Here is a 17,841-nt window from a genome sequence, read left to right as displayed (position 1 = left end):
TAATTGGTTAATGTGACTTGCCTTTTATTTATGTCCAGACACGCATATTCCAGTCATTGAATACATTCAGTTTATTACTTAAAGTTGTTGGTATTTTATTGATTAAAACAAGGTCCTTGAGTCCTTGTTCAAAACAGATGTACGTGCTGGAAGGACTATTTTGACGGTGCATGGAGATACTCACTCAAAATATTATGTTTATTGTCCAAGGTTGTCTGTAGGTTTATTAAAACAAAAGTCATGAGCGTACTGTGCGTCCTGGCCCGTGTTCTGGTTATGGTGGCCAATGTAGAGCAAAACCAAAACATTTGTTATCCAAGGCTGTTGAGACAAGGTATGACGAAAATCAACAGCTGACTCTTTGCTGAGGGTTTGCCATGTGTGAGTTGACAAATCTCCCAGGGCGGTGAGTCACGTTCGACAAAATATACGTTGGACCCGTATCTGAATTCTCCCTCTAAAATCAAATTAACAGGGACACCCACCTTTTAAATGAAGCGGGTCGATCCTGAAATCACAACGTGTGTGTTTCTCCTTGGTCGCTTATTGGGCCGTCTAAAAAGCGGCAGAGAGAGTGTGTAGATATTTTGCGGTGCCTGCCGAAGTCATAATCGGGTTGGGGAAGATGAAAGCCATTACATAACGGCGACTCACACTGAGAAGAGAGGGGCGAAGGGTAATTGCACTTAGAGTTCTTGTTCTTTCGCTGCTGTCTTGAATAATTCACCGAAAGCTGTGAGGCCTGATAGAAAGTCGCCCTCCCCCCGCTCCCCCGACTGCCTCTTCATGGTACGCTGGAGTATTGAAAGTTTGATGTTTTTCTCTTTGCCTCTCGCTGCTTTGGGTTTCGACAGATAGGAAGGCATCTCCGCGGCGGTGAGTCATGTCGCCCGTCCAATTTGAGTCGGGTGAAACGGCAATCTCCGACTCGCACGGCACAACATGGAAAAGACGATTGTTATTTTGGGGTCATGAATCAGTTCTGTATGCTTTGACTGCAGGGGGGGAGGCAGTGAGATGAAAAGATAAGGGGTCGCCGTTTGACTAGATTTCCTTGAGAGTTAAAAACATAGTTAGCAATAGCAACTCAAAATGTGTTTGTTTTGGTCTTGTGCTTTAGGTGTGACCCACCAAAATTGTCTCAGTAGCATTGTCTGGTATTAAAAGAAATGTAGCCTCAAAGCAATTTTCACTTTAATGAGAATTTCTCACCCCCCCCCCCCTCCAGTGGATTATAGCAGCCAAGGTTGATGAGTTTCATAAATGCAAGACTGTTATAAGTCATAGATGACAATACAAATGGAAACATAACGTTTATTGGTTTAAACAGCCTGAAGTACCTCAATCTCATTGGGGTAAATAACTTACAGGGGCTTTATTTGGAATTAATTGCAAACAAGTTGCCCACTAATGGCCTGCAAAAAAAGCCTAAATGGAAGTGTTCCATTAAAGCCAGCCACTCTGATGGCATCGGACATATTCCCGCTAAGTGTCGCCTTGTGAAAATTGATAACTTGCTAATTCATTATTAATAAGAATTAATGGTTTTCACTTTGCCCGCGTGCAAATCGATTCGTGTTACTCTACACCGCAGAAGGGGGCTCTCAAGCAAGGCGGGGTTGGGAATTCCTTGTCAGCCAGAGAAAAAATAAATAAAAAATACCAAAATAGTTTGCCGCTATCATTAAAATACATCGACTTCAGCCATTTGATTTTATAATGTCATTTCTTTGATCGTGACAAAGACATCCCAACCTTATTTTACCTGACTTCAAAGCTATTTCCACGAAAACCCCAACCTGGAAGACGAGCACGTGTTAGAAGACACACTGCGTCAAGAAAGGAGTTTGGAACCTTTAGGGGAAAGAAAAAAAAAGCCTTAAAGAAAGCAGCGAGTGTGTGCGCACCTCGGTTGAGGGGGAGGATTTGCTTAGGTAGGCTTATGTGTTCTTCACCTCATCCTTGCCTTTGTTTCCGCGTGACAACTGCCTGACAGCCTAGAAAATGGGACACAGGCTATGCAAAAGGGCTTTAAGAAAAGAAGTGACAAAACCAAAACAGTTTGATAACCTCAAGCGCTGTCGCAGGAACACACAGTCCAAAATGTGAAATTAATCGAAATATTTGTATTGCTTAGAAGAGTCTAGCTACTTTTTCTCTAATATATGTATATATAGAGAGTTGTTTTTTTGTTTTCTGCCTGTGTGGCTTTTGGAAAGTTTTTTCAAAGAAGTCTCTTTTCAGTACGTGTTTTCACAGCCACCAGCATGCCTTCAAGTTGCCATAACCGGATCGCGTGTGTTTCCAACAACACGGAACTCCGCTTACCTCACCGAGCGCCACACCCGACGCGATCGCGTGTCGATGCGACAATGGGCACTTTATTTACCGCCACATTAATATGAGCCTGGCTTTCGACCAGCGCCACTTTGAGTCACCTCTTCTTTTCAGCTTGCGTTACATCTCTACTGTCACGATAGAGGCGGGATGGGAAACACCTAAACCGTTGAGGCAATCACACACACACACACACACACACACACACACTCCCAACTGTCACGGTAGAGGCGGCAGGGGAAGCACCTAAACCATTCAGGCAGTGACACACACACGGGTTGGAATCATTATGTCCACAAAGGAGACAGCAGAATTCCCGATGGTGAAAATCCACTGGGAAAACTCCAGTAATGGCTGCCACCACTTTGTTCAATAATCTCTATTGGCAAGGAAGTAAATAGGTAATTAGTCAGATTTGTTTGGACTGGATTGGTGCACCGTGTGTCCTCAAATCGTTGGATGTGGTACGCCATCAGGTTTAAAACAGATGATGGAGGGGAGTCTCAACTCTTCTAATCTCATCAGTACAGCACTAATATTAGTTGTTCTTGGCAAAGTGTCAAGAATATTTGTTGCGCTATTACACCTTTTGTTAGAATCCATTTCTTAAAGCGTTATAGCACTGCAAAGTAGATGCTAATTAGCGTGATCATCAAGCTAGCAGACCGAAAGCGTTTTGGTTGTTTTAAACACGCAAAGTGGAATTATCTGTGTTTAATTTGACAGTCAACTTAAAGTGGTTAGTGGGCACTAAAAAGCTGAAGCCATATTTTTTGCAGGCTTGTTCACGATTTACCAAAGTACAGCTAATTCTGAAGTGAGTCGAGGTGTTTCTTTTTTTATATATGCATATTTTGGGGATTGTAATATAAATGTGAGGTTAGCCAGCGTGCATTTGAATTAAACATGGTCATTCCCCACAACACTTTACATTTAAATAACATTAAGGCGCTCAAGTGTGTGGAGTCTTATGCCAGCCACACAAAATAATCAAACGCACACACATGCACACGTACGCACTCGCACAAGCATTCCCATTGTTCCTCAACCCGGCTGACATTTGGCTGATATTTTGGTCCTGCTTGTTGCACTGGAAATATTTAGAGTGCAAATCTTTTTTTTCTTTCTTTCTTCCCCCGCGGGCGCCGAGCTGCACTAATGATGGCAACTTGATAAGCTCTTGTGCCTGAGCATTCATTGTTGCGTGCTAAGGGGAGATTGCGTTTTTTCTGTGTCGGCATGCTGAAGACCCGATTAGCACCGTTCTGATTTTTAGAGTCGCCGCCGTAACATCTGTCTTGTGACACTTCCTATATAAAACTTATGTGAGGGGGGGTTTCACTCCTGGATCAGATATTAAAACAAAATGTGTGGCCTCAAAACATTTAGCATCTTTAAAGTCATGAGATTTTAAGAATAATTAGTGGAGTTTGAATTTTTCTTTCCTGTTTAATCCACTTAATAAGACAAGCTTGAAAGAATTCGATAGTTGCTTTATAAGTTGTTTTACAACACAAGACAAAAATAATGACATTAACCCCTCAGAAATGGTCTGTTTTTTCCTCTGTTGCAAAGTTAAACAGGCAGGAAAGAACAAAGAACTGTCATTTACTGTTGTTTGTTTATTTATTTATTTAAATTGTGTTTTTCTGTCACCCACTTTCAGACATGCCAAGCTTCATCAAATCCCCCGAAGACCAAACGGGCATCTCGGGCGGCGTTGCGTCCTTTGTGTGCCAGGCGGTCGGCGAGCCCAAACCCAGAATCACCTGGATGAAAAAAGGCAAGAAAGTCAGCTCGCAGCGCTTTGAGGTGAGCACACGCACGCACACACACACACACACACACACACACCGTGCCTTATTTGCGCAAACGAGCGTAACGTGTCGGCCGGCCTCCCCATTACTATTGATCCTCAAACAAAGCACAGCCGGCTTCTTCTCTCCGAGCAAGACCAGGCAAGCCTCCCTCCTTTGGCTTTAATCTTCTTCTCTCTCAGTTTATAGCGTAGCCCACTTCATCTTTGCGCATACTTGCACCCGCACGACTCGACTACATCTTCTCCGCTCACCGTCGCTTCTTTCAGCACGTCTGAACACAAACCGATATCCTCACATCGCTTTGCTGACCTTCTGTAACCGAATATGCAGTACATGGCGTGGTTTCTTTTGTCCATAATGTTTCCTAATCTCTCCAGTCCGAGTCAAACTCAATTATTTGTTTATTAGATAAGTCACTCACAAACCTTTTAATCCAAGTACCACGGAAAAATAATCACTCAGCACTCTGAGCCATCCTCGTGACTATCATTCGAATACATTAGCGTAGTAGGTCTAAGTCAGGAGTTCCCAACCGTTTTTTTTTTTTTTTGAGTACATGTCAAAAAGTCGATTCTATGCTGCAACAGCGTGAAATGCTGAGAAGTAAAAAAATAATAAACCAAAGCTATTTCTGACCTCTCTTTCCGTCTCCCAGGTGATCGAATTTGACGACGGCTCGGGGTCTGTGCTACGCATCCAGCCGCTGCGCACGCACCGCGACGAGGCCATTTACGAGTGCACGGCGGCCAACAGCGTCGGCGAGATCAATACCAGCGCCAAGCTGACCGTGTTTGAAGGTAAGACCAGTGTGGGCCTTTGCGTCAATTATGCATTCATTTGCGCTGGAACGCTTCGAGGGTTCCTTGCATTTGTCAGTGTCGGTGTGGAGCAATTCATGTGACATTAACATTGATAGCGATAAGCACAATGATAAGTTCATTGATTGTGGAAGCGGTTATTGTGGTTGCAACCACTAGAGGCAGCGGGGATCCGGCCCCAGAATTAGTTTGCTCTATAAAGGACAAAGTGACACCACCAAGATGTTACATCCATCTGATGGTTTAGACAGAGTTATTTATGGGTTTAGAACGTAAACAGAGAGACTCATAAAATATTATTTGACCCTATCTCCATATTCCCTCAAGGAAATTGAGTCATCCCTTATTTTAATCAATAATTGACAAATACTAATAAAGATAAGATCAGTGTAGTATTGACAGGGTGTGCTATAAAAAAAAATGTTTTTGTATTATTTTTTTATGATTTATTTTGTCTTCATTTTATTTATTTATTTATTTTTATTCATCATTTAGTGTTTGATCCAAATGCGTGTTGTTCAGCCTCGGGGGAGGTCGCCACCTCTTCCCGACACGACATATCCACAAAATGGCCGCCAATGTAAAATAGTCAGCGAGCCACGTGCCGAATAATCCGACAAACAGCTTTTGGAGTGTTTTGCACAGATCTGTGTCGCCCCGGCCCGCTCGCCCTCTCCGCACTCCTCCTCGCTGGCGTTAATATACGAGATGTATGTGGACAGAGGTTCCGCACCCCGGCCCCCGCTCAGCCTTCCATATCAGCGGCTCGTGAGCGTGCATTTCCTCCCTAATTGATTGTAATTTTGTCATGTGGATGCGAGTCACTGCGGGGCTTTGATTCCATTAGAAATAATAATCATAAAAAAAGCCTGCGAGCGAGCCAGTGGGAGGATGAAGGTCGTCCGCCGCATCACGCCGGACTTAGAGAAGATCCCCCTCCTTGCCTTTCCTCTCCGCCCTCATTTGGTATCATTTGGTCGGGCCTTGCGTAATCTTCCCAAAGGGACTTTTTGCTTTACCCCCCACCCCGCTCTTACTCATCCTCGTCTTGTGCATCGTGAGGAATTGTGTGGCACGAGGTGAACACGAGTCACATAGCATTAGGCGCAAATACAAGTACACAGTCCTCCTAGTTATTGTGGGAGTTATCAGGAAGAATAGCTTCTGCTCTCCTGGGGAAAAAAAAATAATACGGAATGTGTCCTTGGGATTTTTTTAGTCACTCATGTTGGGCTCTGGGAGAGACCAGAGCTCGCTGTATTTTTTGCAGTTCATCCCAGAGGTGTTTGATGGGTCACGCATTTGGGCTGAGACTTCCGTCAAATGTTCCCACAAAGTTAAAAGTATACAAATATCTTCAAATCCCCTTAAAATGAACAGAAACAGTTAGTTGGTAGTGATACCATTTAGCTAGGAATGTGCCCTCTCACAAGTACACAAAAAAGGCAAATGCAGTTTTGATTGCACTTGAAAAAATGTCTTCAAGGAAAAGATAGCGCCTTTGTTTTCTCCCAACATTTTTGCGCAGCTTTCCCCTCGATGAGCGATGAGGAACATTTCTTGCTGTCCACAGAATTTATCACAATAAGTTTCAGAAATCATCTTGACATTCCTTGCAGTTTTCTGTCAACGGTTTCAGGGGAAGAAAAAAAAAAAAAGACTTGTGGTGATGAATAAGCCTCGACTGTTTTGAGCCGACAAAAGCAAAACAATGTGAGCTCATATATCTTATGTGGAAAAGCCGCTCTCGGTCTACAAGCTCAGGCAAGCCGCTGCTGCCTGCCTGCGCTTACCTGCCCGCAGAGGAACGGGCAGGCGGCCAAAGCAAGCGGGCGACCGCTGAAGGTGAAGGCTTCATTCAGCGTCTGAGACAAGAGAGACAGATGTTCACCACACTGCTGTTGCTCAATTGCCGACGTTGTTTTGCCCCCGCGCTAAGTATGTTAAAGCGAGCCCGATTTGTCCACTTGTCCTTTGCTGTTTGGCGTAGGAAACAGAGGGAAATATGTTTCAGATGGATTGTATTCTTCACTTTTAGTTTTTTTTACATCATTTTCCATTTTAGTTACCGTATTTTCCGGACTATAAGGCGCACCTAAAAACCTCAAATTTTCTCAAAAGCCGACAGTGCACCTTATAGTCCGGTGCGCCTTATATATGGAACAAATTCCTAAATTTAAACTGGCCCGAAGCATTGTGTCATGAAATCAATCATAAGTGGCCCGCTGAAAACTATGAATCATGAATCAAAAAGACTATGGATCATTATTTTGTGATTATAAAGTAATTTGTTGCGTCTGAAGTTGAAATAAAAAACATAAAATGGAGAATGATTAAAAATCTGACATGATGCATTAATGGTGCGCCTTATAGTCCGGTGCGCCTTATAGTCCGGAAAATGCGGTATATGTACTTATATTCAAATATTTTGTTTTGTTTTATTTCATTTTTTAATTGATTTATGTATATATTTTTAATATGAATTGAATATTTATATTAATACTTTCAGTCTTTCATAATTAAATTGAAATAATCCAATAATACCAACAAAGATGACTTGCCGGGCGGACTGGAGCTCCCTCAATACTGCACTTTTTATAGATTGGCCTTTTATTGTGAGCAGCCTCAGGCACACCTGTGCAGTAAATGTGTTGCATTACATAAGATAAACAGCGGTGATACCAACACTGACTGATTTGGACCCCTCCGGATCCTCGTAACATAGTAAAGCCGCCCATTATAGAGTGGCCAGCCTAAGGCACACCTGTGCAGTAATAATGTCGTCTAATCGCCATGGTGATATGCCACACGTATAAAATAGAAGGTTTATCTCTGCAAAGGAGAACAAATTTAGATTGATTTGTGAGTCGCATTTGAGAGGAATAGGCCCCGACAGAAAAAAAAAAGGTTTGTTCCTTGGGTTCAGCTCATGAGAAATAGAAACAAAAACACAAGTGTTGTATTTCTGTTGAGTAAATAAACATGAAAATATCGAGCATGATCGTTCCGCGACACAAACCCTCTCTCAAGAGCAACGTCACCATCCCGGCCTGACTATATTTAGGCTATTGTTTGCGGCCCCGGCAATGCATCAAGTTCACAGCGGCGGAACTTGGTGCGAAAAACACGGGGGCGGCTCGCAAGCAGACGGAGATTAATGGGCGGCCAACCTTAATGGACCGTGCTAGCCCGGAGCTTTGAGAAGTTCTACAGCAGCTCTGATGAAAACGAATGGTGGGGGGCTGGGCAGTGGGAGGAGGAAGGGGGCTGCCTTTTGGTAACAAAGCCTCACCGCCATGGTGAAAAAAATATTATATAAATGTGCTCACACCAAAAAAAAGATCAAAAAGTAATATTTGTATATAAGTGGACAAAGACCTTCACAACTTTTGAAATGAAATATTGAAAAATGTGGAAAAATACCATTCATAATATGCATCTGCATAAAATGTCATACTTCTTCGATCCAGGTTCGAGGTTACTCAAAGAATGCGCTGAAATAAAAAGAACAGCACGATAGAGCCGCTAAAGCCTGTTTAGCGACCCTCTGCCAAGTTGGACTTTAGCACTTTGGCACGTCATGAGTTTCCAGTCACTCTGTAATTCATTCTGTCACGCTGTTAGGAGTCCCGCTCTTTTGTTTGCCGCTGTTCTCACGCCATCCGGAGGTCATCCAGACTTTCAGACGGGGCCCCAAAGTCATCGTTGTTTTCGCCTATAACAAAATAATTATCGGCGTCATAGCCCGCTTATTCCGTCGCCGCTATATTCTTTTATCGGCGCGCCGAGTATACCGGACGCTCGGCAATGACCGCGGGGAACGATGACTCGTTGCACGGCTAACGATGCCTGCGCCCTGACCCCGCAGCACCCCCACTCGAATTGAAGCGCCTCAGTAAATGTCCTGCTAAATGGCGCTTGTCCGGCCAATGTGTGAAATAGCACTCCCGCCGTCCGAGAAGACATCAGAAGCGACACGGGCGTCGCAATTGCAAAAATTGAACGTGGCACTCGTGGACGGAGACGCCTTAGCTTCCGTGTCTATATTTATGGTTTCTCAATCAAACAGTTGGAACAGTGCCTGATGGTGCCGATGTGTGAAAAGAAAAAAAAAAAGGCCTTAATGGGTAAGTCTCGCCGCAGAAATGTTGAAGAGCACACGCTCGTTCGTCCTCGGGGGGGGAAACTGCGGACGTGTCTCCAGACACGAGAATGTTATCTAATGGCAACAGATCAAACGAGCACCATCATTACCAAAGTCCTCCCCTGTCAGAGTGTAAATTAGAAATGTTCTTTTTTGAAGAAGTTAGCCCCGTCAACTCCCTTTGAACTCGCAAAGTTTTCATGTGGAAAAAGGTCAACCGAGAAATAAGCAAGCTTGGAAGAAAAAAATAAGTTGTCTACCTGTTTGCAAAAAGAAAACTGCAAAGTGCCTCAGAATATCAATGGCCCCATCATCTGAATTCAATTTGCGCTCCAAAAGGAGACAAAACTTCATCGAGTTTTGGGCCTCAGTTGATGGACCACGACGCAGCTTGACTGTATTTAGCGGCGCTGCCTTTGGTGCGCCGTAAACAAATTACAGCCTGGCCGCCTCGCAGAAGGCCTTTATTTGCTCGTCCGGCTTCGGCGGGTCCCCGGCGCAGAGGCGGGAAATGACTGCGACACAATAGCCCGTAATAAATATCTCGGCGGCCCAGGCGAGTGCGGACAAACGGAGCGGACGGGATAAATAGTGGGGAAATCTCATTGCGCGATGAATGCCTACGTGAGCCGTATTGGAATGATTTAACACGGAGCCCAGCGCCTCCGACAACTTAATCCCATCCTCTATTCAAATTGTCCACAATGACCAACAGAAGGTGTGTTGTGTAACAGATATTCTCCCACATTCTCCCTTCCCGCTCCCCCACGTGTTTATGTAATGTCCACGCTGCCATTTTCATATCCTGAATGGTGAGCTCGGCGTGCCGTTAAACGTTTCTGTCCATATTGTGTTTGTTGTCAAAACATACTGGAGATGAAGCGCTTTACTGATATCGCTGTGATAACGTTTTGCGACAGCGCCTGTTGCAGTTTTGAATTGGTAGAATGGTTAATAGCGTATTTACTGTCGCGTCTCTGGGAAAAGTGCTTAACTTTCAGATTTTACCATCAAGGGAAACGGCAAACAGACGGCGGATTCGTGTTACTTTGAAAACGTGATGGAATTTGTTTTACATTGTATTTTTATCAAATATTTTGATTATTATAACTTTTCCTAGTATTTTGTATTTTTCTTTATTTGTGCATTTTTTTTGTATTTTCAGTATTGCCGCTTTGGTGCTCACGATTGTCTACCTAATATTTTGACTTTTGCCACTCCCATTAGAAAATGACTTATCTTAGCAATATGGCGATATAACAGTAAGCGTTTTGAGTCCCAGATTCATTAAATGAATCTTTTTTTTTTTATTGTGTCAAGCACAAAATGGCGCTTTGACCTCCTCAGGTGTACACTCCTCCTGTATATATTTTGCCGGCTCCGCTGTGGCGATTCGATTTAATATCTCCCACCATCTGCTGGCTGGAGGCCTGGCGTCGTAGATCATATCCAGGCTGACAGTTACAAACTGCATCTGTCTCTGCACGCCTCTCCCAAGGACTTGGACAATATGGCGAGGGTGGTCGTAGCGATCTGCGCCCTTCCATCCTTGCTTTCAAGGACTTGGAGGGCAAAGGAAGGAGCTTTGGTCCAGACTGGGCCACATCTTACTGCTGTGATGACTCCACAGGGATTATTATATATTATAATATTATATCTAAGAGAAGCGTTAATTGTATGGAATTTAAAATTGGCTGTTGGTATTTGGCGTACCACAATACCAGAAGCAACCTTGCGGTGACCTTCAACAAGACACAATTCCTGCCAGAATGCATTTTATTTCCGTACAAGCCTTTCCTCCCGTCGAGAAATGACACTTGGGTCCATTTAAAGTGATTGATAAATGCTTTGGAAAGGCAAATTTGCTGGAATATTTCCGCGGCGTTGGATGGAGTCGTCCGTGCTTTCCGGCGACGTTTTATCATCTCCCCTTGTCCATCAATTGCCGTTTGCTTTTGGCAAGCTGTATCTGCAAAAGAGCAAATGCTGCACTGTCAGTGGTGATCATGTCTATGGCCTCGGGGAGCCGAGGAAGCGAGAGAGGCTTGGGAAGGAGAAAGTGGGCAGAAAAAAGGAGAGGAAGAGGAGGAAACCTCAATCAATGACTAAAAATACCCAAAAAGTTGGGGATTGCGGACGAGGAAAACCAAAAGGCACACATGCAATTTCCAGTGTTTGTAGTGAGATTATAGAGCTCTAAAAATGGACACTTTTCTAAAATGTCGGAAACGTGTAATTTGGTATTAGATTAGAACCAACTGCATCTGCAGCTTGGAGAAGAGATTTACGGCAAAAGGCGAATGTTTACATGTTCATGGGGGTTTCAAGTGGGTACATGAAAAGTCTCACATGGTAGGCTTCTCCCTCTCTTCACACACTCGAGTGTGTTATTTCGGGGAGGTATTAAATGGCTTTTTCATGCTAAATGTCTACGCAGCTGTGGACAGCCACTTAGTCTCTTCTGTAGCCTCTGATGCGTTTGTCGTTTTCATCGGACACAACTGCATTCTGATGTGTTCGATTCTTTTAAATATTTCTTTTCATTGTAATATTTTTGGATTCACGAATCGGTCATGGAGAAAGAAGCCTGTGCACTGTGGTTTTCCTTCTAGTACTGTTCTAATACTACTGTTTTTATTTTATTTTTCTACTTTTATATTACCATTTTTAAGTATTTTGTCTTTTGTAATATCATTTTTTTAATATTTTCTTGAACTTTCTGTATATATTTAATATTTTTTAACAATATTCCAGCATTTTTAATGAACACACTCAAGTGTGTTGTTTTGGCATATTTTTGTCGTGGTATGTTTTTGTTGTCATTCTTAGGTTGCTATTTGAAGAACATGTTCACAGTTAAATGTTTTTATCTTTAGCGATCTAGTGCTGTTTTGTATCGCACGGTGAAGACGTCATGTATTGGCTTAGTGTCGGGGCTCAATCTCGGGATGTATTGAATTCATCTGGATGTCGGCTCTGGCCCCGCGGGAAGATATTAAAGATGTGACATGACACACTCCTCCGTTTACATCTGACAATTGTCAAAAGCAGACAGTGACGTCTCTGAATTGACGTGTGGCTGTTAAATATCCGCAAGCAAGCAGATTTTTGTTATTAAAAGATTTTGCCTCAGAAGGCTTGTGAGTGATCACTACTGATGTGATTATCAGGAGTAGTGTGTCATGTCTGTGTAGCTATCACTTTTGAAAACCCTAACCTCAGACTGTTGTGATCCCAGTCACGACCATTTTTTTTACCCCCAGATATCCGTATAGACAAATCTGATTCCATAAGATGGTTTGACCAAATGTGGACTGAGTTTGGCTTGTTCCGCCATTTGAAAGTGCAATTTAACAGATTGATCATTATTAGCTTATTACAGTAGAAACACGTCGCACATGGAACAAAATTAGCCTTAATTGCATGGTAATTAAATCATTACCGCTAAACGATGAGGTTTATTTTGCCTCAGATCACCGATTAGTCCTTATTTCCACTGCTTTTTGGCTAATATCGACTACAGCTATGTAAGTAGCCCAACTTCAAAGCGTATAAGAAAGGCAGTTTGATTTTTCTAATTTGTTAATAACGCCGCCACAAGCCGGTAACCCCGCCATGAAAGAGCAAGGTCCATGGCTTTGTGGGCTAATGAGTCAACGGCTCCCCGGGACATGACTAGCTATGGATGGATGGACCTTAGCAGAGGTCAGCGGGGGAGTCCTCCATGACCTGGCTAATGAGAGGCTTCTCTCCCTGACCCTTTCTTCTTCTTACACACCAATCACTCCAAGAGTGCCCCTAAGCTTGAGGTTGTGCGTCACCATGGACCACCGACAGCTTGGCTTTTTCTCAGAGGTGCGGTTAGTTGCAGGTTTTACCTGAGATCAAATCGCAGTTGTTTGTGCTTGCATTGCGTCAATACTTGCTTGCAAGGCATGACTGACTAAGCAAATACTGTATGATCTCATCGCAGTTTGACCTGTTTCCTAACACCTGCGGTGTCACACCTAATGCTTCTCTGTTTACTTATTTAGAAGATAAGGATGGTATTTGAAACACGGTCACTCATGACTGAACCTGCCCCCGCCATTTTTGTCTGTCATGTCACCTGTTAATATTGAGTCATATCAGGGAATCTAAATAGACAGTTGAAATCATTTTAGGAACCCCTGGTTTATACCCAAGTATGAAGAAAAAGTGAATTTATAATAACGCCATTGTCAATATACCAGAATAATGGACTCATTTTGGACATGCATTTGAACACAGCCAAATGTAGAAAAGAGAAGAAAAAAATGGATGGGAATCTGTGCACGGCGGACATGTGCTGTCACAACTTGCCAAAGCTGTTATCACTCTTCTGTAGCCTGGATAGCCTTCCAATCACAGAAATGTGGGTGCATCTGACATATGTCAGAAAAAAAGAGCAGAAGACCAATAAAACCATCCGAATAAAGGCATGTTTACGTTTGGTGCAAAAAAACATGTCCAGGTCTGCCCGTAAGCCAGTTTCACCAAGAGACATGACATTTGGCAAGCCACTTATGATAGACATATCATGGTGGACCCACCAAAAAGTTTTCCAAAGACCTTTCGATTCGATTCAATTTTTACCAAATATACTAGGCACTGCTACATTTTGAAAAATGTGAGTGTTTGTCAAAGCATGTGGGCAGAAATTGGCAGCAAGTTCAGTTCGCACGCTGTAAAACATTAAACTAACTGAATAATCACACACCCGTTGGAAAACATTTGAGCATCAGGCTCACAAAACGCTGGGAGCACATAAAAATGTGGACGTGATCCGAGATCAAGATCGGGATTATTTCATGCAGCAATCGCTAGAGCTACAGGAATCAGATCTTTTTGTGGCGTTTGAGCCTAAAGGCCATGTTTTCACTTTCCCTCTGAGCCACCTGAGCCGTTGCTGTTGCCGTGACCTCATCCGGGGAACAGTTTGCAGGTTGTTTTTGAACCCCTCTGCTATAATAAAAGTTGACACCCTTGACATAGACTGCATATTATTCATTATGTCCGACCGAGGGAATCAATAAAGCCTGTCACAGGAACCGAACATTTTAATTAAGTCAACCCACCGCCATCCGCGCTCCCATACTCGTAAAAGTCACTCCTATCGGCCCATAATTGCACTTAGCGTGTCACGGCGAAGCTCCGCCGATGATTAATTTGAGACGTGAAGATGATTGATTCATTTGTTTGTTTACCAACTTGTTGCTCTGCTCCAGCAGACCGTCACACTCTCCTAGTTTTTAGACCCTTGTCCTTCTTATCCAGCGACTCCAGGAGTGACAATCAAATCTCATTTGCCATACTGCGGTTTGTTTATTTCCCGTCTGCAAAGCGCAAAATGTGTGTGCGCATCATAATAACATCTCAATGGTGTTGAATTCAACAAACACCTGGAACAGGCTCAAATTTAGCCAGATGTTGTTCCATTTTGATCATTCTTACATGAGTTGTAATGCTGCGGCCACAGCACTGACCACCGCTTTTTAGGAAAATCCGTTTTCTATCTCAGAGGGGGCCACAAAAAAAGGGCGGGGGGGGGGGGGGGGGTGGTCATGCTGATATAGTTTCATTTTATGTATGCTATGGGAGAAGGGTGTAAATATGGGAAACAAATCAAAAAATACCTTTGGCCTGCTTTTTAGGAAAATCAGTTTTCTATCTCGGGGGGGCCTGCAAAAAAAGGAAAACATTTTTTTTTTTTTTTTTTAAATATAAAGAAATGCTGATAAAGTTTCATTTTATGTCCACTATGGGAGAAAGGTGTAAATATGTGAAACAAATCAAAAAATACTTCTGGCCTCCTGTCGCCTAGGGTGGGTCCAAGTATATTAGGGGGGGATTAGTGCCCCCTCGGCTCCCTCTCGGCTCCCCCTCTAGCTCCCCCAGTGTCTCTGACCAAAGATAACAAACATTTGTTCTACAAGATTGACCAATTATTAGCAAGCAAAATTTAAAAGTGCCTCAGGCAGCTGTGCCATTCGGCTGATAGTATAAAATACCCCCTCCCTGCCAGTTAGACGAACAACACAGAACTAGAATAATCCTGTGAAGGAATACAAGCAAGTGGAGGCATCGTGTTCATCAACACAAGACAAGGTGACTCGGCCGACAGAAGCCAGCACATTTCGGAGAATCTCCCGTGGGCTCGTCGTGCAGGCTCGTAGGTCAGGGTTATGCGCAAAAAGAGTGCGCCCCGGCATAAATAAGAGACGCGTGCTTTCTGGCAGAGCCGTAGATCACGCTGATGGCAGTGGAAGTATGATATCAGATCGCCCGGAAGAGAGAAATAGAAAAGTGGAAAAGATGAAGATGATAAAACGAAGACTGTGGGGGTGGCTTGGTCGAGGAATTAGATGACTGTTATTGATTATGTGCTCGCAAGCGGGGAAATAGCAAATGTTCTGCTCAGCCAGACAAAAAAGTATTTTGTTTCAAAGGTCACACAAATACATTACAGTCATTTTACTCCGGATAAACAACAAGCTAGTCATCGCCGGCTAGTTTTCCATGACTTTGTTTTTGTGACGCTCCGTCGCATGGAGGTGTGTCATGGCGTGCACTGAGTGTTTGTTTTATGCGCCATAGCAACTCGCTCAACACCTGAAGATATCGTGCGAGGCTCCACGAGATGCGCACGTCGTCTCTCCGTCTTGCATTACATTCACTGACCCTCCTCCCTCCGCCACGGTTGATCCCGAGCGTCGTAAACACGCTTATCTGTTTTGTGGAAAGTGCTTGTGAAAGCTTACAAGCCAGGCCCTGCAAAGAATTTGTGCGTTTTTGGGTTTTTTTTCTTTTTCCAGGTCGCCTTTCTTCACAGATACTCACCATTTCACAAGCGTCTTACATCAGGAGACCTTGGAGGTGTTTCTTGAAATCCAATGAGGGGCTTGTTCACATGGTCATAACAGCAGTGCAGAAACCTGGGCGGGAATGCTAACCAATTAGCTTCAACGACTTTGTTTCTTCGCCATTTTGAGAGCTGTTACATGTCAGGACTGGTGTGCGGGAGTTATAGTTAATTTGGTTTCAAATAGATTCAAGGTACCTGTATCTTGGCGTCGGGGTCCAACATCAAAACGGAAAATTCCATTTTGATGAGCGACTAATCAGCCAAGCAGCTTGTTCAGTCGAACTCGCTGAACTTATTATTTGCATCCTCGTCCCCCACCTTCCCTGTTGATACCTCGCATGCAAATGCTTTTGCCTCTGCGACGCTCCCGTCGGAAAACAGCCGCGGGCCTTTCACTTTATTTTTCTTCCCCCTCGAGATGACTCGTGTGCCTTTCACTGCCGTATTGACTCAAGACCAATTGGAGCACAGACAACACCTTTAGTGCTATTTAGTTTTTTTTCTTTGCAGATGAATAATAAAAGGCTTTAGTGCGAGACCTGGTATTGATTAAAAAAAAAAAAAAGAGTGGGGTAATACAACACATCAGACGTGAGGAAGTGCCTCTTTATTCTCAAGAGCTTGAAAGCTTTTTATCCTAATCGAACGTGGCACTGATGAATGTTTACTATTCACGATGCAGCTGGCGCTTTCACTGTTTTTCTTAATCTCCTCTGTAAATGTCAGATGTACAGATGCCCCTTGTTCTTTGGAAGTCAAAGTTGCCGTTTTATTACGCGTTTACTTTGACAGTAAACGTCAATAAGCTGACAGCCAGAAAAATCCCGAGGCGAACGAGCATCATTCGGCTCTTCCGTAGAAGCCAAAAACGAAGCAAAGTTTCTACTATCCATTTCTTCACTTTTAATCGTGACTCCGAATCATGTTCAGGATGTTTCAGACACCTGGGAACGGTTTTAATTGGGGGGAAAAACTGCCATGTTAAGTCTCTTAACTACAGTATTGATGCACAATGTGTTTCCTCATGAATATTTGCGGGCATATGCTTGCTCCCCTTCCATGTTTCACAAGGATGTATTCTCCATAAGAGGCGTCTGTTCTTCTGCCCACACGTTAAACATTCATAGCAGCGCATTTGTCTGCCGTCAGCACTGCAGATTGAAAAGAGTCATGAGAAAGAACAGCTACGTGAAAAGGAGACACAAATGCATGTCTGGCCTACCTAGTTAACAGTTTTTCCCCCGACAAGATGTTTGGGGTTGGCGGGGGTTATCGGGGGAGACGGGCCCGGCTGACATTAGCGCTGCATCGCCATCCAGTGGCCCTCCCAGTGGGGCAGTAGGACGAGGACGGTTCTATTTCGGCGGGGCTCTGATTAGAGTCGTCGCCACGCTCCGCTCGCACTGGTAATTGGAGCTGGCAGGAGGTTGGCATGGAAAGCCTCCCCAGTGCCCGCCCCCTTTTCTCCTTGCTCTCCTTCTTACTTATTTCCTCTTCCTTGCACCTGCATTACACCTCTTTGCCACACTAGTTTAGGACCGCGTTAATTGGACTAATTACCGGATTAGAACTGTCATTGGCGACATCCCCCACCAGCCGTACCGTACGGTCTTTGCCACGATCCCTCCACGAGTCAACTTGACATCACCCGCTTGCGTCACGTTTCGATATTCACGGCTATTTGTCGTTAATGAGCATCTGCTCTGCTTTTTTGGATCAATACCAATAACACGTGACTTTTTAATACTCTTTGTGTTCTGTCAGGCAAAATGCCTGATAAAATGTCCTTTTCATTTCAACGAAACACAAAAATACCAACTATAAATGTCTTGTGCATGT

The 17,841-nt window shown here is 43.7% G+C and overlaps 1 protein-coding gene and 1 long non-coding RNA gene across 20 annotated transcripts in view; one reads left to right on the top strand and one right to left on the bottom strand.

The window, feature by feature from the left end:
- The window catches only part of LOC119137578 (receptor-type tyrosine-protein phosphatase F-like), a 115,544-nt gene that overhangs the window by 48,999 nt on the left and 48,704 nt on the right, over positions 1–17,841 (top strand). For all 19 annotated transcript variants that reach the window (XM_037277003.1, XM_037277004.1, XM_037277005.1 and 16 more), the window contains 2 exons: positions 4,004–4,149; positions 4,813–4,954. In XM_037277003.1, the coding sequence (XP_037132898.1) occupies positions 4,004–4,149; positions 4,813–4,954 (288 nt within the window). The remainder of the gene's footprint in view (positions 1–4,003; positions 4,150–4,812; positions 4,955–17,841) is intronic.
- Positions 15,657–16,964, bottom strand: LOC119137615. Its single transcript, XR_005100949.1, has 3 exons — positions 16,198–16,964; positions 15,978–16,072; positions 15,657–15,908 (listed from the first exon to the last, which is right to left on the bottom strand). It is a non-coding gene; the product is annotated as an uncharacterized LOC119137615 (long non-coding RNA).

This window comes from Syngnathus acus, chromosome 17, assembly GCF_901709675.1.
Source record: "Syngnathus acus chromosome 17, fSynAcu1.2, whole genome shotgun sequence".
Classification (NCBI taxonomy): domain Eukaryota; kingdom Metazoa; phylum Chordata; class Actinopteri; order Syngnathiformes; family Syngnathidae; genus Syngnathus; species Syngnathus acus.
The sequence above is the reverse complement of the archived record's forward strand: the minus strand, read 5'-3'. Positions and strand labels throughout refer to the sequence as shown.